Below are 23,914 nucleotides of genomic sequence, written 5' to 3' on the forward strand. Positions count from 1 at the left end.
TGATGTTTCACTATATGGTATATAGATCTCTGTGTTCTCTATTGTTGTCTGGACTCAGTCAATCTTGGGAGACAGGCCAGTCCTTGCCTACAGACAGCCCCGCAACCTGAAGCAAATACTCACCAACAATCACATACCACACAACAGAACCACTAACCCAGGAACTTATCCTTGCAACAAAGCCCGTTGCCAATTGTACCCACATATCTATTCAGGGGACACCATCACAGGGCCTAATAACATCAGCCACACTATCAGAGGCTCGTTCACCTGCACATCCACCAATGTGATATATGCCATCATGTGCCAGCAATGCCCCTCTGCCTGTACATTGGTCAAACTGGACAGTCTCTACGTAAAAGAATAAATGGACACAAATATGATGTCAAGAATTATAACATTCATAAACCAGTCGGAGAACACTTCAATCTCTCTGGTCACGCAATCACAGACATGAAGGTCGCTATCTTAAAACAAAAAAACTTCAAATCCAGACTCCAGCGAGAAACTGCTGAATTGGAATTCATTTGCAAATTGGATACTATTAATTTAGGCTTAAATAGAGACTGGGAGTGGCTAAGTCATTATGCAAGGTAGCCTGTTTCCTCTTGTTTTTTCCTACCCCCCCCCCCCCAGATGTTCTGGTTTAACTTGGATTTAAACTTGAAGAGTGGTCAGTTTGGATGAGCTATTACCAGCAGGAGAGTGAGTTTGTGTGTGTATGGGGGTGGGGGGGATGTGAGAAAACCTGGATTTGTGCAGGAAATAGCCCAACTTGATTGTCATGCACATTGTGTAAAGAGTTGTCACTTTGGATGGGCTATCACCAGCAGGAGAGTGAATTTGTGTGGGGGGGTGGAGGGTGAGAAAACCTGGATTTGTGCTGGAAATGGCCCACCTGATGATCACTTTAGATAAGCTATTACCAGCAGGACAGTGGGGTGGAAGGAGGTATTGTTTCATATTCTCTGTGTATATTTAAAGTCTGCTGCAGTTTCCACGATATGCATCTGATGAAGTGAGCTGTAGCTCACGAAAGCTTATGCTCTAATAAATTGGTTAGTCTCTAAGGTGCCAGAAGTACTCCTTTTCTTTTTGCGAATACAGACTAACACGGCTGTTACTCTGAAACCTGGACTCAGTCTGTTTTCCTGTACATCAAATATGGCCACCCCCACCTTCATTTCATCCACACAGTTTTTGTAAATAGCTTTTGTCCGGGATATTTAATTGGGCAGTTCAGAATAACGCCTAGAAGGTGCTTCCTGATACCTTTGTGATAGTTGCGATCTGGATAAATAAATCCCTCTGCCTCCAGTTTGAGTTGTTAGTTCATCATAACTTTACATCATATCTTCCTGATTATTTAAAGCACCTTCTAAACCGAAGGCATTTTTGTTATGAAATTCTCTTCAAACAGTTTGCATATTCAAATACTCTTTTTAGTAGTTCCGTAAAGCTGAAAAGTCATAGTTCAGAAGCAGAGGGAAAACAATTAATTCTCAATTTGGAGCCTTGCATGCAAACTTCTGAATACCATTATTGATCTGAGACCCCTTTTTGAGGGCTTTATTGTTTTGTTGCCTTGTGGCAATGTGTTGAGGGAGAGGAGTTCAGCACCATGTTTTGTTTTTCTTTCTTGATCAAATCAACTGTGTAGAAGTGCTCCGTAGGCAATACTAGATGCTTGCGGGAGGATACTTCTGATACAGGAACTACAATGACAGTTTTTCAAATTGAATCTACTGACATCTAACCCTTGTCTGGGAGAATGGGTCATCCCAGTGGATGACCTTTTCCCGCCATCCTGTGCTACTCATAAAGTGACTTAAAACGAAAACACTGAGCCATTCTTAATAAAATCATCACTCACAAAACTAGAAAATGTAGTCTAACCTTTTTTTTAAGGGCAAGGTTAGTAAGAGAAGGTAAGCTCACACTTCTAAAAAAATCTTATAATAGCAAATGCTGAGGAAAGTGAGGGATGATAGCATCAGTTGGAGCCAGGCACAATGCTGAGCATTGTGAGAGCTTGCACAGCTCCCATCTGCAATATACATTCATTTAGCGATAACTGTGTCCCTGAAAACAGCGTTGTTGATTTTTAATCACAAGTGTCTTCATCCAGTCTTTCTCTTTCCCCCCTGTTTTCTGCATCTCTCTGTCATATCTCAGTATCTGTCTTCAGACATACTACATACACAGTGCATGCACTCTTTTGGTTAATTAATAATCTGATTGTCTCTCAACAAGATATATCCACGGATCTCTGTCTTTTAAAATTACAAATTACAGAACAGTCTTTCTCTTCATTAAAGCCTTTCTCTCTGGGGGAGAGGCATTGTTCAGAAGACTTCACTGGGGGGTATGTCTACACAGCTGATATTAAATTGCTGCTGCGGCAGCGCTTTAATGTGGCTGTGTAGTCGCGGCTCCAGCACTGGGAGAGAGCTCTCTGAGCACTGTGTTTAAAAAAAAAAAAGAAAAGAAAAGAAAAAACCACCTCTGCGAGGGGAATAGCTTATCTACACTGCCACTTTACAGCGCTGAAACTTGCATTGCTCAGGGGGGTGTATTTACACATCCCTGAGTGAGGAAAGTTTCAGTGCTGTAAGTGGCAGTGTAGACAAGCCCTGGATGTGAATGCGACAGCTTCTCTTTTCAAGGGCATCTCTGGTCCTGCAAGGAGGTCCTGCAAAGAAGGAGGGGAAAGAAAAGCGCCAACAAAACAAAAATCCTTATTGTAATATGTCAGTGCTTGAAATCTTTTTTTAACAGTTTGAGTTGTAGATACAGTATTACTAAAAATTCTGTAAGCTCACTTTTTTTTTTTCCATTTTAAAAGAATGCAAGCTTAGCTGGCATAGAAGATTTAGTTTGTCATCTTCCACATTTTGATAAATCTTGATATGGAGTCTTCAAAGCCCCTAAATTATTGTTCTTTTCAGATGTTCATTTACCAGACTGTGACAATGGACAAGGATTTATTTCCTAGTAGAACATGTTTACATGTTGCAGTCCTGTTTGCTGCCCCATGGCAGGATAGTAAATCTTGTGAGTTAACAGGTTTGCAACTTTTCTAGCTCTTCAGTCTGATCTACACTGGAAAGTTGTACTGGTATATTATTTCAGTTGGGGGTATGATTCTATTTTATCTACTGAAACAGTTATACCAGTACAATCCGTGGTAACAGGAATGCACTCATATCAGTAATAAGGTGCTTTATATCAGTATAACTTATTCTCCTTCCCATACAGGAATAAGCTGTGCTGGTATAAGCACTTTGATGTCAATATAACAGCATCCACCCCAGATGGTGGATGAGTGTTTGTACTGCTTAATTATATTAGTATAGTTTAGTTAAAGTGATACAACTGTGATGGTCTTACATTTTTCTCTTCCCCCAAACCCAGGGCAAATTTCATCATTTTTCCTGAGTGAAGGTATTTAAAACCATGCTATTATGGGACTGCAACATTCAGTCAACTGCTGTTGTGAAGGGGGTAGGAGGAAAATCATAGAAATACCTGGGTAGATTGATGTTGCCTTCCTGTTAAATTACACTCAACCCTGGCTCTCTTATGTTGTTCTAATCTGATTTAAATATGCCATTCAACTTGTCTCATGGCACAAAAGTCAAGAAAATAAGAGATTTCTGAATTGATTGTGACATATAAAATTAGTTGTTCCTGATTTATGCATAGCAACTTTATTCAGAACTCTGTTTGCAGTATTTTATCACCAGTATGGTATTTTCAAGGATTAACATTTTGAACAGGTGGTAGTTGATTGATATTAGGCATGAGTCACTTTAACCTTATGACAGGTTTCAGAGTAGTAGCCGTGTTAGTCTGTATTCGCAAAAAGAAAAGGAGTACTTGTGGCACCTTAGAGAAGAACAAATTTATTTGCGCATAAGTTTTCGTGAGCTATAGCTCACTTCATCGGATGCATTATTATAATCTTATGGTTACCAATGAAATGTTAGAGATGGCATCCAACAAAGAGTTTTGTGAAATTGAAACATTATGAACACAAGCTACTTACAAAAAAACCAATGGCATGTCTACACTACAAAATTAAGTCGACCTAACTTACATCTGCATACAGCCGCCACAGTAATTATGTCATTTGTTTGTGTCTACACTTTTGCTTCTTGAATCGGCGGTGTGCGTCCTCATCAGGAGTGCTTGCACCAATTGAACTCTCAGTGTGGGACATTGTGGGAAAGCTTCTGAAAGGCAGTAACTGTCAATGTAAGGAACGCAGTGTCTACGCTGATCCTGCTTCGACCTAACTACATCGACACTGACTCTATCCCTCTTGTGGAGGTGGAGTTATTAAGTTGGTGTAGCAGGCGATTTACATTGACAGGAGTGAAATTTTAGTGTAGACACTTACATAGTTAGGTCGACATAAATTGTCTTCCATGAACCTGACTCTATAGTGTAGGCCAGGGCTTAGGATGCAGATTCATCTAGGTGCTGTCTTGGGAGTCGGGAGGAGACAAGTGAGGAGGCATGATGGTAGGGCATTTAATTCTCTTGCTTCACTGGTAATTGGACTGGATGCTTAAGTACTTTCTCCATAATGACTTGTTTCTCCCTTTGAGCATGGAAGACCGCTCCAGCTGCATGTTTGACCATATGGGCTACAAAGGGTGGCATCTTCCAATCTCTAGCAAATGGGATTGAGTAAAGTAACCCAAGACCTGAAATAACATACCTTCATGGTTTTGGCTCAAACTAAGTGTATTTTGTTATTTTAGTTCTACTTAAATGTTGGTTATCTTTAAATTTAAAGCTTATAAGTCCTCAGAAAATGTATTCAGTACTCCAAGGACATGCTTAAGGTTTGGGGATGGTTCACTATATTCTTCATACATAAAAAGAACTGAATCCCTTCTTTAAGTGCAGAACATAACCAAAAGTCCTAAATTATGGAGTGATGCGGTCCTCCATAATATTTTATTCTCTCAAATCTATTTCAACATGCCTCTTTCTATTTTTGCATGTTTTAGTAATTAGTAGTAGTGTCCACAATTTGTTTTTAGTGCTGTACAATCATACAGGAAGGCAAACATCCTGCCCAAATTTTTCAGTTTAAAAAAAACAAAGTACAGGTGAAAAGGTGGGGGAAAGGTGAAGATAAGTCTATGTATCTTTTCGTAGCCTAGTAAACAACTTTTGTCTTCTCCAACTTTGTGTAGGAAAAATCACTTTCTTTATAATCAAATATGGGATCATGGGGTACGGCCATTTTCAAAAGAAGCTACTTGTTTCTCAGTGGATATAGGGTAGGGGTAGGTGAACTTTTTGGCCCAAGGACCACATCTGGATATGGAAATTGTATGGTGGGCCATGAATGCTCATGAAATTGGGGGTTGGGGTGTGGGATGGGATGAGGGCTCTGGCTGGGGGTGCAGAAATGAGGAGTTCCGGGTGCGGGAGGGGACTCCGGACTAGGTCAGGGGGTTGGGATGTTGCGGGGGAGAGGACTCTGGCTGGGGGTGCGGGCTCTGAGGTTGGGCTGGGGATGAGGAGTTGGGAGTGCAGGAGGGTGCTCCGGGCTGGGACTGAGGGGTTCGGCGGGTGTGAGGGGGATCAGGGCTGGGGCATTGTAGCTGAATATAGTGTTGTAAACTCTCAGTTAGAATAAGTTGTTCTACTTGGATGCCTGTGGTACTTGCAGTCCAGTTACTTTCCAGATTTGTGCTTATTGTGTGACATGTAAGACGTAGAAAAACAGATTTGTTTGCAGATATATAACTTCAGCTTGCATATTGTTGTTTGAAATGCATTGCATAGAAAATCAGAGTGATTCTACCTGGTTGTGGTTTTTTTGTCTTTAATAGAAAATTAGACTGTACTGTACAGTGTTGTAGCCTTATTGGTCCCACGATATTAGACAAGGTGGGTGAGGTAATATCTTTTATTGGAACAACTTCTATTGGTGAGAGAGATGAGCTTTTGAGCTTACACAGAGCTCTTCTTCAGGTCTGTACTATGATTGCATAAGCCTGCTTTTTATATACTGCAGGCTGGTAGGTGTACAACAGATAAAATGTGATGTAGATTGTATGCCCGTAGTACCAATAATTTTTTGTAGAATATTTTTATTTTTTGTGACCTCTTGAATTTTTTTCCCTTTGCTAGTCAGCTATTGTGCTTCTTATGACATGGGATGATATTGACAACTGCTGTGAACACTGTAAAGCAGGGCACTTTAGCCTTGACTTGGAATAGGGCCTCGGAAGCCAAAGTGAGCATGTGTGCCAAGGGGAATCATGGAGGAACTCAACTGGATGGGTTGTCAAGCCACTGCTGCTTCTCGTACTACAGAGATAGGGTGCATGCAGAGTGGCGGGGGGCAAGTACTGGCTGAGCAGGTAGAGAGGTCGACACTTCCTTCCTTAAATGAAGATAAATATTTTCTCAGTTACAAACTATAATGACAGCAGCTCTAGGAACCCAGAAATCTCACTTGCCTGAGTCTACCAAATCAGCCCCAGCTGGAAATTATCCATTAAAAGCTGCTTACATGCCTCAAAGGTCTGCCATCTCCATTGCTCAGTCTCCGGCTGTCTTTGGCTCCTACGTCCTTGCAAACTGAGCTATAATCCTGGCATCTTTGGGTTAGGGTCCTGTACCCCTGGTTTTTTCAGCTGTTTATGGTGTACTTTTAGATGATCAGCTAGCCAGACTCCCTAGTATATCTGGTTGAGCAGAGGGGAAATACTTGAGTATTTTGTCTAGCGCATTGTGGAAGTGGTAGGCTTCCTACCCAGACCTGGATCTTCTGCGTTTTTTTTTATTTTTATATTTTTTATTTTTATTTTTGAAAGCTCTTTTAAGCTTATACGTTTGTCTCACCAATGCATTGTACTGTGTAGAACTTCAGCAAGCAGCTTGGACATCCAGTTATACACCAGTATATTTATAGAGTCTACCTGCTCTTTTTGGATGTGTGCCACACCCTATAACATGATTGGAGCTTGAACGTCTGTCTCTGTCCATCTGGAAGGACATTCATGAGATGTTCTTTGTTCTTGAGATCTCAGTATGAGAGGGAAGAATTGAGTTATCAGCAAGTTGTTGCAGATCAGTTTTTTAAAAGTCTGGAAATAGCTCACAGTTGTCTATGGTGAATGCAATACTGTTTGTATGTGGAAATCGCTTCTGACCAAGTTGATCCCAGTGGAGTGTAGAAACTAGTAGACTAAGCTACCTTACTTTAATATAGTAATAGGAGGACAATTTGCAGTTTGGCAGTTACAAACGTATCTGTGGAACAAGACTGAGGCTGGATCTAGTCTTCCTTCTGAAACTGTACAATTGTAAACCACCTGGAATACTTTTGTGTGTGGATGTGGAGCATGTTACAAATATTTTAGGTGAACAAAAGGTACTCACGTTTGTCTAGATCTAGAATATTTCTCTTGGTTCCACAACAGCATACACAAGTAATTTATTGTTTATATCCTTTAAATTTAGTGGGTTTGTTTTTTGAATGGTATGCTGTATTTTTACAACAGGAACCTCATTTGTCTCCAACAGTATAAGTTGTTGCGAAGAAATTAATATGATTAATATATAAGATTTTTAATTGCCATGTCTAAGATGACTATCTTTGTGGGTGTTTGTGAAGCACTTTCTCCAGCAAAGATATAATTGAAATATTCTATGTGAATACATTTTTGTTTCACAAATAGTTGCTCAGTGGTTCTTATGTTAAGGTTTCTCACTTGGGTAAGCACGAGAAAGTTCTTTGTAAGGATTGCTTACCTTCCTGTGCTTCACACATCACAAAGTAACCAAGTTAGCACAGTGACTTAGCATTCTATGTGTTTTGGATAGACATGTAAACTTTAACTTAAATTCTATCTAACAAAAACCACAGTGTAGAATCAGGCAAGATTAGAATAAAATTGCAATTATGTATACTTTTTTAAACTATAGTTATAAGGCTTCACAAGTTCTAAGATTTACTATAGAAGAGGTAGTCAATAGGTGGACTGCAGGCCATATCCGGACTGTCAGACACTTTTGAACGGACCACGGAATCTTTTTATTTACTACTTCTTATCATTATTGTTTTTTACTTCTCTGGAGTCTGGTCTATGATGATACCTTGACCAAGAAATCTGGATCTTGACAAAAAATAATTGACTACCCCTGCTGTAGAATCTAGTCAACACAAATGCTTGTATATTCTGTCTTCTGTGGAAATTATGAAAGGTCACAGATCTAGCTTTTAGAGTTGGCAGGTTTTTATCAATGTACAGCATGGGAAGAGAGGGTAAGATGCAGACAGGGTTTGCTCAGATACCATGGTGATGGGCAACTATATAAAAACCTAGATAAGTTGCAGTGCCAACATTCTTCTTTAGCTGAAATGCTCTTAGGCCCAAATTCTGCTTTGATTTTACACCCTATACAATCCCACTGACTCTTATGATCTTGCATGTAATTGATGTCAGGGTCGAGTTTCTCTGAAGACTCAGGAGACTTCTAAATTCTGCTTTTATACTGGATCACATGATGATTAATCCAGTGATCTGCAGTCATACAAGTTATTTTTGGATTTTCACAGGTTACCCCCTTTCACCTTAGCTGAGGAGTTTGTTTTGTTTTATTTCTTTGAAATTAGTAGCCATCTACAATGAAATCTGTTTCCAAATATCAGACTTGTTAGATATGTTGGTTCTCTCCAATGCCTGTTTTGAGCCTACCTCTTGAGCAGTCTTCCATATGCTTGTCATAGCTGTTTTTCTTGTGTTGCACTTTCTACAGAGTGCAGCGTGCTGATGGCCAAGTGAAATATACAAAAAATCCTAATCTCTTGAATGTCAGTCTGGTAGTTCAGGCCCAACATTTCTGTGTTTCTGTATCCTGTGATCGTTTCGGTTATATGAGCATCGTTTCATTTCATTTTTTATCCCAGCAGCACCAGTCTCCTCTCTCGAACACAAAATGTACATTTTAAAAAAGTTTTATGCAGCAATATTCAAACACAATGGAAAGTCCTTATTTTGATAGTTGCGGGGTTAAATGTTCCACTGCAATCTACATACTACAGCTCTGTACTAGTGAATAAAGACCAGAAAGTAAAACTTAAATAGTAACAGACTGGTGTAAGTTCACTGTGCAAACAGAAAAAAATGCAAAATGAGAACTGCTGCATGAATAATGAAATGTAAATATGTTAATTAAAAATAAAATTGTTAACATTTTTGATGGTAGAACAAGATCCTAACGGGAACAGGGTTAAGAAATTAAGTTTAAAACAAAGTGTCCTTTGTAAGTACAGCCACAGGCTAGCATAGATTTTTTTTTTTTTTATTAAAGTACGTTAATTTACTTTCTCCAGTCCTCTGTACTGTAAACAGGATAAATCTCTGACCATTTTCCCAGATTTGTCAAAATGCTACACCCTGACACCTCCCACCCAGTTTCAAGTTAATCTGGTACTATTGTTTTTTGCATGAACAAAGAGCTGGACTGTATGTGGCTTAGGCAAGTGTAGGAAAATTAAAACTTTTAATGTGTTAAATGCATGCTGAAGTTTGTAGTGAAGTGTCTTGACTCAGCAAGCTGATGATATCCTGAGGTGGTCTCTACGGACACCCAAATATCTGCTAGATATTCCTCTTAGTAATTCTCTCTTAACCAATTTGAGATAAATACTAGTGTGTTAAGGGTGAATCTATTTGTATACATTGTGAATTTGTATACTTGGAATTTGAGTGTACTAACTGACACACTTTTAATTTCTTCCTCTCAATTTACTCTCTTCTTTCATTTTTTACACATTCAAGAGTTTTATCTAGCTATACATTCTTTTCGGTTCACCTTGGTTTCTTTTGAATATCATCAACCTTTCCTCTATTTTTAAATAAAAGTCTCCTGTTTTTGTTTAAGATCAAATTAGTACTTTGGACATTATTTCAGAAGTCTCTAGGTAGTCTATATTCTCAGACTGACTTACATACTCTGCTTTCATAGTTAGCATTTCTATTTTTTATATCTTTATTTGCAGCCATCAGATAAAGTCACATTTAGCCAATTGGCTAACTTTTCAGCCTTATGCAAGTCATGCCATTTTTAAAATTTTTTTTAACCCTGGATGATTTATAATAGTGCTTGTAAAAGAGAGTCTTCTAGTAGTGAGTAAAGCCACTTGTAGATGGCACAGGTTACTGTTGAATACCAGCAGCTCAGTGTTGCATCTCAGGTCTAATTTACTGTTAGGACATTGGGCTGTCGTTTTTGTTAATTTTGAGCCAGACAGTCCCCTTTTGTGGGGAAAAAATGCAAAGGAGAAAAACTAAGTAAAAATGACTCCTTAGTTTTAACTAGCTGAAATATTGATTCATATTCCCTTTAAGGGGATTAGGAAAACAGCATCAGGGGCTTGCATTCATGAGGAGCCAGAGGATTAGCAGGGAATCCAGGCTCCCAGCCCTACACCTCTTGGGGCATGCAGTTGGAGAGCCTCAGTTCTGTGACCTAGCGTTTTGGCTGTGCTTCCCTTTGACCACAACTCTATGCTACTCTTCATCTGAGTGGCTGTTGGTTATGGAGTTCTAATGCAACACTGACAATTGTTTTTACCATTCACAGAGACTGTTCTGATTTTTACCTGCCTTCTTATCCGTTCTGTAGAATAGGGAGAGAGGGTGCTGCAGAGGGGAACTTACAATGTAGACTCTCCTCCCTTTCTTCTCAGGCTTTTCCTCCAATTTTCTCTCCTTTGAAGTGGAAGAGAAGAGAGAATTTCTCTCTTTTTGAGTAATGAGTCTTTCTCATAGCTGTGCCTTCCAAGTTTGGTGTGAACATTTTAAAAACGGTTCAAGTGACTGTGACAGTACATTGCTCTTTGGTTGAGGCAGGCCAGATTCATTGATCAGATGAATTGAACTCTTTTGTTGGGTGGTCATTCATTAAAAAATGAAAAGCTCTGAAGGTTCCTAACTAAGGTGGTATTATTGAGGGGTGACAGCCAAAAGTAGTCACTCAGTTAACACGTGTTTTGTTATTTTGGAATCTTACGTAACTGTTGCATCAAGGCAGGTCTATAACTGCTTGATTTGGGTTGGACTGTGGCATGTGCATTAGATAACATTCCCTCTTTTTATATGAACAACCATAAATAATTCCAGTAGAGTGCTTGCTACCTTACAACCAGCCTTTCTTAAATCGCACTTACTCCATACCTCTTCTGAGTCTACTTACATTACATATATTTTTGTCATGCATACATAAATCTTTAGAGAAAACTTTAAACATAAACTTGGATTTAAATCATGCCTATTTATATTCTAGATAGTACTCCCCAAAGGTACAAAAAATATTTAGAATATTAGAAAAAGCATCAAGGAAATGCATCACAACACTATTTCTCACAAAAGAGCCACCAATTACAATATGACTAAATGAAATACAAGAAATGGAACATCTCTGCTGATAAACCAGAACTGATTTGAAGATTGCTGGGCTTCAGCCTGTGAACTCCTTCTAAAACACATTAAACACACCACTAACACTTTGAGCTGAATCTACTCTGTACTATATCTAGAAAGGTAGCTTTTTTCTTATTTATTGTACGTTCTGAATAAGTAACACCTATCTACTAACCAAATACACCTCTGCATTAAGGCCCTGATTCATAAAACCATGTAAGCATGTGCTTAAGTCTCAAAGTCAATGGGACATAAGCATGTATGTTAAGCACATACTTTGGTATTTTATTGTATTGTGGCCCAAATATTTGCATAACCAACTGTACAAATGCTTTACAAAGTACTAGTTGACCTTTTAGTTTACAATGTAACAATATTGCAACATATTGTTGTGGTATAATTTCACACAGTGTATCAATTTGGAATGAATTAGTCCAAAGGAAGAAAATATTCTTTCTACACTGGCAGAAGAAGCTACTGCTGTTAAAAGTGAGATTATCACTTCAACAGTCTCTGAATCCAAGTGCTTAAGTGACTTCCTCCAGTTCACTGGTGTGACTTTCTTTAAAACATCATCAGCAAACATATATTTATTGAATGGCTCACCCTTAGCTCTGAAGTTTATTATAGTTGGCATTATGGAGAGATGATTGCTGGATGTCCATGTCATAACCAACTCCTCCTCTTCAGCAGTTAAGGTGTGACCCTGGTACCGAGTATTGAGAATATTTGCAAGAAAATGATCTGGAGATAGTGCTTGTCCCATTCATTTTTTTAATGCTTGTAATTTAACTCTGTCATTGAGATCTTAAAAAGAGAAATATGCACTCAGTTTCTTCTTTCAACAGTGTCAGCAAAAAACAGCTATTTCCCTGCATTTTGTTCAAGGCTACAGAAATAGGGTTCAGGGTACTCAGCACGTGTTCGACATTTCTCTTAAGCCCGATGTTGAGAACTTTGGCTGTGACAGTGCCATCTATTTTTTCACAATTTTGTTCACAAACTGTTATCAGATTAGGCCAGTTTTTGATATAGTGCTCAAAACAGTCCACTGCTGAGTTCCATCACACGTCTTGTGGGAGAGTTAGCTTGGTTCCTCCCACTTTTTTCAGAGCAGCTGCTGCAAAGTGGTTGTTACGGAAGTATTTTGCAATTTCAACAACATTAGCCTTTATTTCTGGAACACTGAAGTCTTTGGCTAAGACATGTATCAAATGAGCACTGCAACCGTATGTTCTTAGCTTGGGACACTCTTCTAAATAATTTCTTCTCATTTTGGATACATTTGCAGCATTGTCTGTGACCAAGCTCCGTACTAGACATTTGAATTTTTTTCTGCAGTTTGTTATAGCTTTTACTGCTACTTCTTGTAAGTAGTCTGCCGGGTGTGCATTTCCTGATGTATCAATTGTTTCTGTAATGAAGACATAAGCACATACAACAGGATCATTGTGGACACTGCTCCACCCATCAAGACTCAGGTTAACAGTTTTATCCTCTAGACCTTTTACACACTGCTCAATTTCTCTTTCATACACTTTATCCAGCAATTTGCCTGCGACATCTGCTCTGTTGGGTGGACTGTATCCTTGTCTTAATGACGGAACTATGTTAATTAAGTGTGATTTCTCAATCACATGGAAAGGAGAGTTTCTTGCATAAACAAACCAGGCAATTTTTTCATCAATTATCTCTTTTTGTAATCTCCTGGTTCTTATCACAAACTTATCTATGGTTGTTTCTGGATGATGGATATTTTTGGCTACAGGTGATGTGCTATAGCTATGTGACATACATGACGTGACTGAAACACTATCATTGGCAGATGACTCTGAAATGATGGTGACCTTGAAGATGGATAGTGTTCAGAATCCTGTATGTTGAGGATGGATTCTCCTAAACAAAATAAGTCAATGCAGTTATTTAATTATTATTACCATACTGCTCATTTAGTATTACTCATTGCATTCACTGACAGTACTACTTTAAAGGTGAAAGTGAAAAAGGAAGATCTGCCTATTTCAGCTATTTATTTTTTATCACAGCTGCATCAAAAATGATAGTACCATAGAGTAACAACTATATTTTCCCCTCAAACATGAGAATTCAAGAATAGTCCTGAAGGAAGACAGGCAGTCCTTAAAGAAAGAAGTATAAAATAGGAAAGTTTACCAACCTGAAGATCCTGCATGTTCAGACATGTTCCTTTCCTCATCTTCAACGCAGCTTCCTCCTGAGAAGGAACACTTCTCGTGATGTTGTTTCATTTGGGCAACCAGGCTTTGCATTTCTTTGTTGCACTGTTTTCATTTCATTCCTGTCTTACCCCAGGTAGAGGAACTTCATTAAACTTCATTGGGTCTCTTTTATGGCCTGCTGCCATTATAGGTTTTCCCTTCTAGTGAGAGAATGGTATGGTAGATCTCAAATCAATGAAGGTACACTCAGAAAGACCTCAAAACTTCTGGAATATGCTGCCCAAACAGTTTCACTTTTTTGTTTTTACTGCCTGTCCCTCTCTTCTCACATTTAGCACCAGATTACTTCTCCTTGTCCAGATCTAGTCTGCCCCCAACAATCTTCTATTCATGAAACTGTGCACTTTTAGAGAGAGGTAAGGGATTGACTCTGTGTACACAAATTTGCAGAGGGACAATAGGATTGAGGTCTATTATTTCTTACCTCTCTCTATTTTTTTTTATTTTATTTAAAAACATTTTGCTGTTAACAAGCATGTTATCTCTGGAGAAACAAATCCACAGTTTGAGAACTGCAAAACTAATAATCTCTGATAGTATCTTCTAGGCCGAGCACTGAGTCACATTGGGTAGATAGAAAGATTAACCTAAATAATCTATACAGAAGACCCTGGAACCCCATAAAATTGGGTCCCTAATCCATGAACTATTGGAACTCATTTACAAAACTCTTCTTAAACATTACATGAATATATTGTCTCATACTATAGCATTAGAATTTATAATCCCTATTCCATGATGAGAGATCTTTGAGCTATAATGTATCTTAATTAAAACTATCTTTAGAAAGGTTCTTTCCTCAAAATCCAATTTTTATCCACCCTGGTTGTAGTGTGCTTCCAAGTCTTAGACTGAATCAAGTAGATAAAGAATGTCCTGGACTGACAGTAAATCATGTGGGAGTTTGGAAACTGCCTTAAGAAACAAGTGACGTAATCTCTAATTAATTAATCTCTGATTACAGATTTGGCTATTAATTAGCTCAGCACCACTCAAATTGTTGCCCTCAGAATCTGGGATTTTAGTAGCAACTTTGGTAGGTGATGAGTCTTTTTTTTTTTAATTGCTAGAATCCAGTGAATATGAAGAGTATCATGTAGGTTCCCTCTACATCAATGCCTACAACTTCTGTTTTACAAGGTGATATGAATGAGTAAGATAATTTATAACATTGTTAACTAACTAAGGAATTTTCTTTTTAAGTCTTGTCACTTTTGGAGGCTTCTTCATTCTATAAACCAGTCCTTCATTGGTTATACACTGACATTTCCTTCTGTCTACAGTAGGACCTCCCTCTTGATTTCCAGTGGCAGTCGTGAGAGGATATTTTTCATGGTAGCTTTTACTCTTTTCACCAGTCCCCTCTGGTGTATGTATGTTTCTTGTTGTTTTTATTTGTGTTTTGCTTTATTTCTTTCATGGCAGCTTTGTTACCTCCTTGCAAAATGTGCCCCAACACATGCTGAGCTACTTCCCTGTTGTCTTGGCCTTGTAAGATTTCCTCAAAAGTATCAGTTATAGATGGAAGTGTAGTTGTAGTAGTCTAATAACTTGTTTCAGCTACTTGGTTCATTAATAATTTCTGCATGTATTAAAATAACCCTGGTGCAACAGACTCTTGATCAAATTTTCTACTTTGTTTGCCAGCTGTTACGTTGGCTTAAATGCTTTCATCAGTGTTCTAGGAAAAATTAAACTTTATCGTTATTCCTGTTTTCTTCACAATTTGAAGAAATCTTAACAATAGGTCCTAAATAATGGCCTTTGTGGGATTTTCAGATGCACTCAACATTACTCCCATTGAATTCAGTGGGAGCAAAGTTAGGTCAATACTGAACACTTTTGAAAATCCTGCCCTTTGTATCTAGTGTAAACACTGAGCCCCTTTTAAAAGGTGCTATAGAATAGTAAAGCATTATTAAATAACTCAGTGTTCTTTACCAAACCATTTTATAAATGGGAGAAATTCAGCCAGAGAGTAAGTGGGATTTGTGGAAGTGCCTAAGAGAATTAGGAGAACTGGTCCTGTTAGAAGTCCCCAGTAACTCTCTCTCCAAGCATGTGGCAGTTGCTGGTAGAACCTAAAGTCCAATCTGTAAACAATACTTGCTTGCTACTACTGTTTAATTACTACTTTAGTACTGAGTATCAGCATATAAAGTTTAGGATTTAAAAAACTGAGTTCTATATTTATCATAGTTTGTAATGGTTTCCTGGTGTGTGTGTGTGTGTGTGTGTGTTTGTTTTTTTTTAATATACATATAGGAGGACAAAGAAGCGAAGAATCCCGTGCCAGACAAAGGAAACCATGGACTAGCTCCAGGAAATGAGAGATTCAAACCTGTGGTACCCTGGCCTCATGTCGAAGGCATGGAAGTGGACTTAGAATCTATTCGAAGAAAAAATAAGGCCAAAAATGAACTAGAACATCATGTTGGTGATAACAATCAGCAGAACATCATGCAGAGGCAATATCTCACATTTAAGCCTCAGACATTTACATACCATGATCCTGTTTTACGACCTGCAATCCTTGGTAATTTTGAGCCCAAAGAACCTGAGCCTCATGGAGTTGCTGGTGGCCCTGGAGAGGAAGGCAAGCCATATGTATTAGGACCAGAATACAAAGAATCCATTCAAGCCAGCATTAAAGAGTTTGGGTTTAATATGGTGGCAAGTGATATGATCTCACTAGATCGGAGCATTAATGACTTGCGTCAAGAAGAGTAAGCAGACTTCTAATTTTTTGTTCTTGTTTTGTTGTTGTTGAAGGATTGGATAAATTTTTTACATGTGTTTTAACCACATCTTTAAAACTATAGATTAGATGACAGGTTTCAGAGTAACAGCCGTGTTAGTCTGTATTCGCAAAAAGAAAAGGAGTACTTGTGGCACCTTAGAGACTAACCAATTTATTTGAGCATAAGCTTTCGTGAGCTACAGCTCACTTCATCAGATGCATACTGTGGAAAGTTTAGAAGATCTTATATACACACAAAGCATGAAAAAATACCTCCTCCCACCCCACTCTCCTGCTGGTAATAGCTTATCTAAAGTGATCACTCTCCTTACGATGTGTATGATAATCAAGGTGGGCCATTTCCAACACAAATCCAGGTTTTCTCATCCCCCCCCCCCCTCCCCACACACACAAACTCACTCTCCTGCTGGTAATAGCTTATCCAAAGTGACCACTCTCCTTACATTGTGTATGATAATCAAGGTGGGCCATTTCCAGCACAAATCCAGGGTTTAACAAGAACGTCGGGGGGGTCGGGGGTAGGAAAAAACAAGGGGAAATAGGCTACCTTGCATAATGACTAAGCCACTCCCAGTCTCTATTCAAGCGTAAGTTAATTGTATCCAATTTGCAAATGAATTCCAATTCAGCAGTTTCTCGCTGGAGTCTGGATTTGAAGTTTTTTTGTTGTAAAATAGCGACTTTCATGTCTGTAATCGCGTGACCAGAGAGATTGAAGTGTTCTCCGACTGGTTTATGAATGTTATAATTCTTGACATCTGATTTGTGTCCATTTACTCTTTTACGTAGAGACTGTCCAGTTTGACCAATGTACATGGCAGAGGGGCATTGCTGGCACATGATGGCATATATCACATTGGTGGATGTGCAGGTGAACGATCCTCTGATAGTGTGGCTGATGTTATTAGGCCCTGTGATGGTGTCCCCTGAATAGATATGTGGGCACAGTTGGCAGCGGACTTTGTTGCAAGGATAGGTTCCTGGGTTAGTGGTTCTGTTGTGTGGTATGTGGTTGCTGGTGAGTATTTGCTTCAGTTTGGGGGGCTGTCTGTAGGCAAGGACTGGCCTGTCTCCCAAGATTTGTGAGAGTGTTGGCTCATCCTTCAGGATAGGTTGTAGATCCTTAATAATGCGTTGGTGGGGTTTTAGTTGGGGGCTGAAGGTGACGGCTAGTGGCGTTCTGTTATTTTCTTTGTTAGGCCTGTCCTGTAGTAGGTGACTTCTGGGAACTCTTCTGGCTCTATCAATCTGTTTCTTCACTTCCACAGGTGGGTATTGTAGTTGTAAGAATGCTTGATAGAGATCTTGTAGGTGTCTGTCTCTGTCTGAGGGGTTGGAGCAAATGCGGTTGTATCGCAGAGCTTGGCTGTAGACGATGGATCGTGTGGTGTGGTTAGGGTGAAAGCTGGAGGCATGTAGGTAGGAATAGCGGTCAGTAGGTTTCTGGTATAGGGTGGTGTTTATGTGACCATCGTTTATTAGCACTGTAGTGTCCAGGAAGTGGATCTCTTGTGTGGACTGGACCAGGCTGAGGTTGATGGTGGGATGGAAATTGTTGAAATCATGGTGGAATTCCTCATGGGCTTCTTTTCCATGGGTCCAGATGATGAAGATGTCATCAATATAGCGCAAGTAGAGTAGGGACGTTAGGGGACGAGAGCTGAGGAAGCGTTGTTCTAAATCAGCCATAAAAATGTTGGCATACTGTGGGGCCATGCGGGTACCCATAGCAGTGCCGCTGATCTGAAGGTATACATTGTCCCCAAATGTAAAATAGTTATGGGTAAGGACAAAGTCACAAAGTTCAGCCACCAGGTTAGCTGTGACATTATCGGGGATAGTGTTCTTGACGGCTTGTATTCCATCTCTGTGTGGAATGTTGGTGTAGAGGGTTTCTACATCCATAGTGGCCAAGATGGTGTTATCAGGAAGATCAACGATGGATTGTAGTTTCCTCAGGAAGTCAGTGGTGTCTCGAAGGTAGCTGGGAGTGCAGGTAACAGCCAAGCTCTGCGATACAACCGCATTTGCTCCAACCCCTCAGACAGAGACAGACACCTACAAGATCTCTATCAAGCATTCTTACAACTACAGTACCCACCTGCGGAAGTGAAGAAACAGATTGATAGAGCCAGAAGAGTTCCCAGAAGTCACCTACTACAGGACAGGCCTAACAAAGAAAATAACAGAACGCCACTAGCCGTCACCTTCAGCCCCCAACTAAAACCCCTCCAACGCATTATTAAGGATCTACAACCTATCCTGAAGGATGACCCAACACTCTCACAAATCTTGGGAGACAGGCCAGTCCTTGCCTACAGACAGCCCCCCAAACTGAAGCAAATACTCACCAGCAACCACATACCACACAACAGAACCACAACCTAGGAATCTATCCTTGCAACAAAGTCCGCTGCCAACTGTGCCCACATATCTATTCAGGGGACACCATCACAGGGCCTAATAACATCAGCCACACTATCAGAGGCTCGTTCACCTGCACATCCACCAATGTGATATATGCCATCATGTGCCAGCAATGCCCCTCTGCCATGTACATTGGTCAAACTGGACAGTCTCTACGTAAAAGAGTAAATGGACACAAATCAGATGTCAAGAATTATAACATTCATAAACCAGTTGGAGAACACTTCAATCTCTCTGGTCACGCGATTACAGACATGAAAGTCGCTATTTTACAACAAAAAATCTTCAAATCCAGACTCCAGCGAGAAACTGCTGAATTGGAATTCATTTGCAAATTGGATACAATTAACTTAGGCTTGAATAGAGACTGGGAGTGGCTTAGTCATTATGCAAGGTAGCCTATTTCTCCTTGTTTTTTCCTACCCCGCTCCCCCCCCCCCGCCCCAACGTTCTTGTTAAACCCTGGATTTGTGCTGGAAATGGCCCACCTTGATTATCATACACAATGTAAGGAGAGTGGTCACTTTGGATAAGCTATTACCAGCAGGAGAGTGGGGTGGGAGGAGGTATTTTTTCATGCTTTGTGTGTATATAAGATCTTCTAAACTTTCCACAGTATGCATCTGATGAAGTGAGCTGTAGCTCACGAAAGCTTATGCTCAAATAAATTGGTTAGTCTCTAAGGTGCCACAAGTACTCCTTTTCTTTTTACAGAATAGATGAAGCCAAATAAGATCTCTTGTGTTAGAAGACTTCCTGTTACATCATACTGAACACTTCCCTGTGTTCTTATTTTACTTAATCTTTTCTTGAATATTAATCTCGATTGATTGCCCTTCTGAAGTAGTCCATTCTCATGCCTGATCACTTGAATTAGGATGTCTTGGGTCAGCCACTTCTTTAATTACCCTCTTTTATTTTTAATCTCTCATCAAGATTTTTTAATATTGTGAATAAGCCTTTTTATGTCCTTTTAAAGTTTGCACAGAGGATTACAACACTTCCTCCTCCCATCACTCCGCAAGCCCTCTAAAGAGAGCTCTTTCTAACAGAAAACCAAAACTAAGAAATATATTCTTTCCCTTGCTGTATGCACCTATAACACTGATTACCTGCCTACGTCCACAGAACTATTTATCTGCCATAGAGGTGTTTAGAACTCAAAGCTGACATCAGCATAATCTTCCTAACCACTTTGCTTATTGCATATTGTAGTGAAGGAAACTGCTCTAGAGATTTAAATTCCTTGCTCTGGTATGTAGGGGTTTTGGGGTATATTTTGGTGGGGCTTGGGAGTTTTTAACAATTTCTTCCAATTGCTGTACAGATAATCTTTCTAGCAGCTCGAGAAGGCTGGATTGTGTTCAGTCTTCACATTTTCATTATTAAATCTGTGTTAAGAAAAGGTCCTCTGAGTTCAATATATTGATCACTGCAAAATCATTTACCACTATTATCTCTCTTTTTTTTCTCTGTTTGCTATGTGAAATATGGTACTTGTCTATCTCATTCCCTTGCCATCCCCATATGTGGAGCTGTACCAACCACAGGACTTGAAGCCAAGCTCTGGATTGTGTGTCTCAGCTGTGGCATTTGAATCATTGGTTGAGTGATTGGTTACTGTAGCGCCACCCGTGTATTTTCTGATGAGTGTTTTCCACTCCAGGAGCTGAGACATAGTCAGCCATCTGCTAACCTGACTCATACTTTTACATCTTCTGTTGTTTGAATTTACTGCCTGTTGTATGCTTGTTAAAAAAGAAAAGGAACATATTCTGAATGAACTGCATAGAAACTACAGCATTTTTTCCCCCATCTTCTTTTTTTTGTGCTGAGGGCCACAGATTCATTACAATGGGTACTTCTGCCTGCTTGCAGCTTGGGGGCGGTTCCCTGCAGTTTCCTCCACAGTGGCAAGCAGCTCAGCGAGACCTCTTTACCGCAGAGCTTTTCTGAGGAAATTTCCAAACATTATTTCAAGTGTTTATAAGATCATCTGAAGAATTTGTTTATTTCCCAGATATGTCCCAGGGCTGCTTTTGATTTATGCAGAGAATGACCCATCAGCTTCACTTTACCTTCTGAGGTGTCTGCAGCAGCTGCTCCCCCTGCAGGCTTCAGGGAGAGAGCTCTACCAAGAAAAGCCAGAGGCGGAAGGAAGGGTCTGTATCTCCCCGCTCTCCCCCTGCCATTAAGTGTCTTGCTGGGGAGCAAGAGTGTAGTTTCCCTTCACAGCCTAGGCTGGGTGGGGGTCACATTGGACTCTCTTCTCTGGGTCAGAAAGGATTTGAGCAGACTGGGAAAAAACTGGCATCAGGGAAAGCAGCTCCCATCTCCATGGGGGGGGTGAAGCCAGAATGGCAGTGCACTTGAGTCCCAATAGCCCCCACCAACATCCACACCTTTGACTGCAGAGCTTGGTTAGCCCCCATCCACACACACACTTTCCTCTCCCTTCCCCACCCTGAGTCCCCTTGGATTGGGGATGGAGACACTGGATACCACACAGATGCTGCCAACACTTGAGAGTGCAGTAAGGGGCCTTTTGGTTCAGCTCTCTCTACTCTGCGGCCAACTTCATCCTCCTTCTGAAGCAGGATTATGGGGACAAAATCCCAAAGGGAGAAATAAAATGAGTAATAAAATCAGTGCTGGGTTCTCCTGCTCACCTCACAGAATGCAGCATGGTCAATCAGTGCAGAAAAGATAGTCTATAGATGTGCTGATTCTTTTAGGCATGCAAACACGCAATCCCACAAAGGCAGTTCTTCCTTCTAAGGAGACCAACTGCCAAAATCAGAGTTTGAGAATCAAATAGTAAACTATATTTAAAATACAAAAAAAGAAAGAATTGAGCCTCTTTCAGGCAAGACAGCATTGAATATTGTGCAACTTACATTTAGGAAGTCTATGGGGGCCTGAGACAAGCTATAGCTAGCTATCCCTCCTCATGCACCCTGGAAAAATGTAATAGAGGGATAGGGGTTTCCCACTGTCCCCAGAAGACGGAGAAAGTATCTGACTTGCATCCCCAGCTGTTGCTGTGGTTCAATATGCCCTAAGGTCCAGGCTGTTGTTCCCAACTTGAGTTGTAGATTGCCATGTATCACCACCACCTCCACTTCTTCCTCCCAGCTCATGCTATGGAGCAATCAGAGGGACAGCAGTCCAGATGTGAAAGAACTGGTAGGCTGTAAGCATCTTCTTGACTTACCATTTCTTTCATTTTACTCTACTCTTTCACCAGCCTCCATTTTATAAGACCGGAAAGCTGCTTGGTTTGCACACATCAAAACTTAACTTGGTATCTGTACTGAAGAGAAATGCAACTATTTTTCCTGGTAGTCAGGGACACAGTGTTTCTAACTGAGGGAGACTTTTACTTGAAAGAGTGGCCTACCCCTCTGGATCTTCACAGGCAGTCAAGTCCAAGCATACATCAGTTCAGCCCCTCCTCTAGGAATGAAAACTCTCAGGTGACATCAGGCCAACAAAAAAACCCGAACTAATATGATCTGTCATCTGACAATCTGAGTCTTCCTCTTATTCTACTGGCAGGTGAAAAGTCCAGTTTAACTACTATGATAAACCAATGAAACACAGCCTTGAGTTCTTCCAGGAGGGTTTTACTATGGTGGTATGAGGGTCCAAACAAAAGGTCAAGACTCTGTGGTATAACATTCTCAGCCTTTACAAGAAAAGGAAATTTAGCATAAATCCCAACATGAGATGCTTCCTTAGGGCATCAACTTTATTCCTACTCCACAAGGTCATAGAGCACGACCTTGGAAATTCATTTTGCACTTTGCAGCAGTACTCAGATTGAACCCCTGCAGAAAGATTCCTTATACTTTCTATCCACTAATGTAGGCCTCCTGATGGCTCCTATGTCCAGATCAGATTGTGGGGGGAGGGCCTTGAAATTGAGCTTTCTCTAATGAAAGCCAATATTATACTTTTAATTCTGGCAGTAGTCCTTTCAACAGTCATCACATCCATTCTCTATGCAAATTCAAGAAATAGTCTTCCTTCAATTAAGCATCAAAGTCAAGGCCTTATGAGAACTGACCATTTCAGGGCAGAGTAGTCATCTCTCCAGTATTGAAATCTGCTAGACAGCACATGGCTATCAATACATAAATTCACCAAATTCTTCATATTGATTATCCAGTCTTAACCAATGCCATTTACATTCTTTTGGCAGAAGTCTTCTCCTTAGTCATGCCTAAGTGCATGAGAAGATGGATAAGATATTTATGGATAATCTACCTCATTTTGGATGTCCATGGTTAAAGGGTGATCCTGCTTCCCACTCTGAAGCCACGGTGCTCTGAAAATCCTATTGTAATGGATCTGTGTACTTTAGCATGAAGAGGAATTGGAAAATTTATCAGTGCTTCTCCTCAAAATTTCTTTCTTCAAATAATAGGATCCACAGATCCAGTCCATCCTAAGTACAAATGGATCATCCAGAATAGTGACAGAAACTGATATCCAAGGATTTGGGTTTGTAGTCATTAGATAGGATTTACCTTGCCCCGCAGTAAGAGAAATTGTTGTTGTGCTTTTTACCTAAAGTATATTTAATACAATCTGTAAGTGAGGAAGGAAGATTTGAACTATGCTGGCTGTGGAAGTTTTCTCAACTGGAGGGAACTTTTGGAGGTGAGGCATTCTTGGGCTGCTAGTGCCTGACAGTCTCTCCCGCCTCCACACTGAAAGCCGACTTAAATACCCATTGTCGCAGATCTGTGGACCTTACTACTCGAAGAAAGAAAATTTTCAGGTAAGAATGGATGAATTTTCCTATTACCTGAGTTAAGCAAACCATTGTTTCATCTTGCCTCACGTGGTGATTTTCTGTAAAATAGTAGATGTTTCTAAAACTACTCAGTATGTAGATGTGTCTCGCATGCAAAGCAAATGTGTGGTTTTTCTAGCTTTTTTTTAGTATAAAGCACACTTTTTTTTTTTTTTAACTGTGCCTTAACCCCCAAGAAACCATT

General features: G+C 40.0%; 1 protein-coding gene across 3 annotated transcripts in view; it reads left to right on the plus strand.

The window, feature by feature from the left end:
- GALNT7 (polypeptide N-acetylgalactosaminyltransferase 7) overlaps positions 1–23,914 on the plus strand; it is a 111,323-nt gene that overhangs the window by 30,102 nt on the left and 57,307 nt on the right. For all 3 annotated transcript variants that reach the window (XM_084626129.1, XM_084626128.1, XM_084626127.1), the window contains exon 2: positions 15,986–16,446. In XM_084626129.1, coding sequence (XP_084482255.1) covers positions 15,986–16,446 — 461 coding nt within the window. The remainder of the gene's footprint in view (positions 1–15,985; positions 16,447–23,914) is intronic.

This window comes from Lepidochelys olivacea (assembly GCF_965140295.1).
Source record: "Lepidochelys olivacea isolate rLepOli2 genome assembly, chromosome: 4".
NCBI lineage: Eukaryota > Metazoa > Chordata > Testudines > Cheloniidae > Lepidochelys > Lepidochelys olivacea.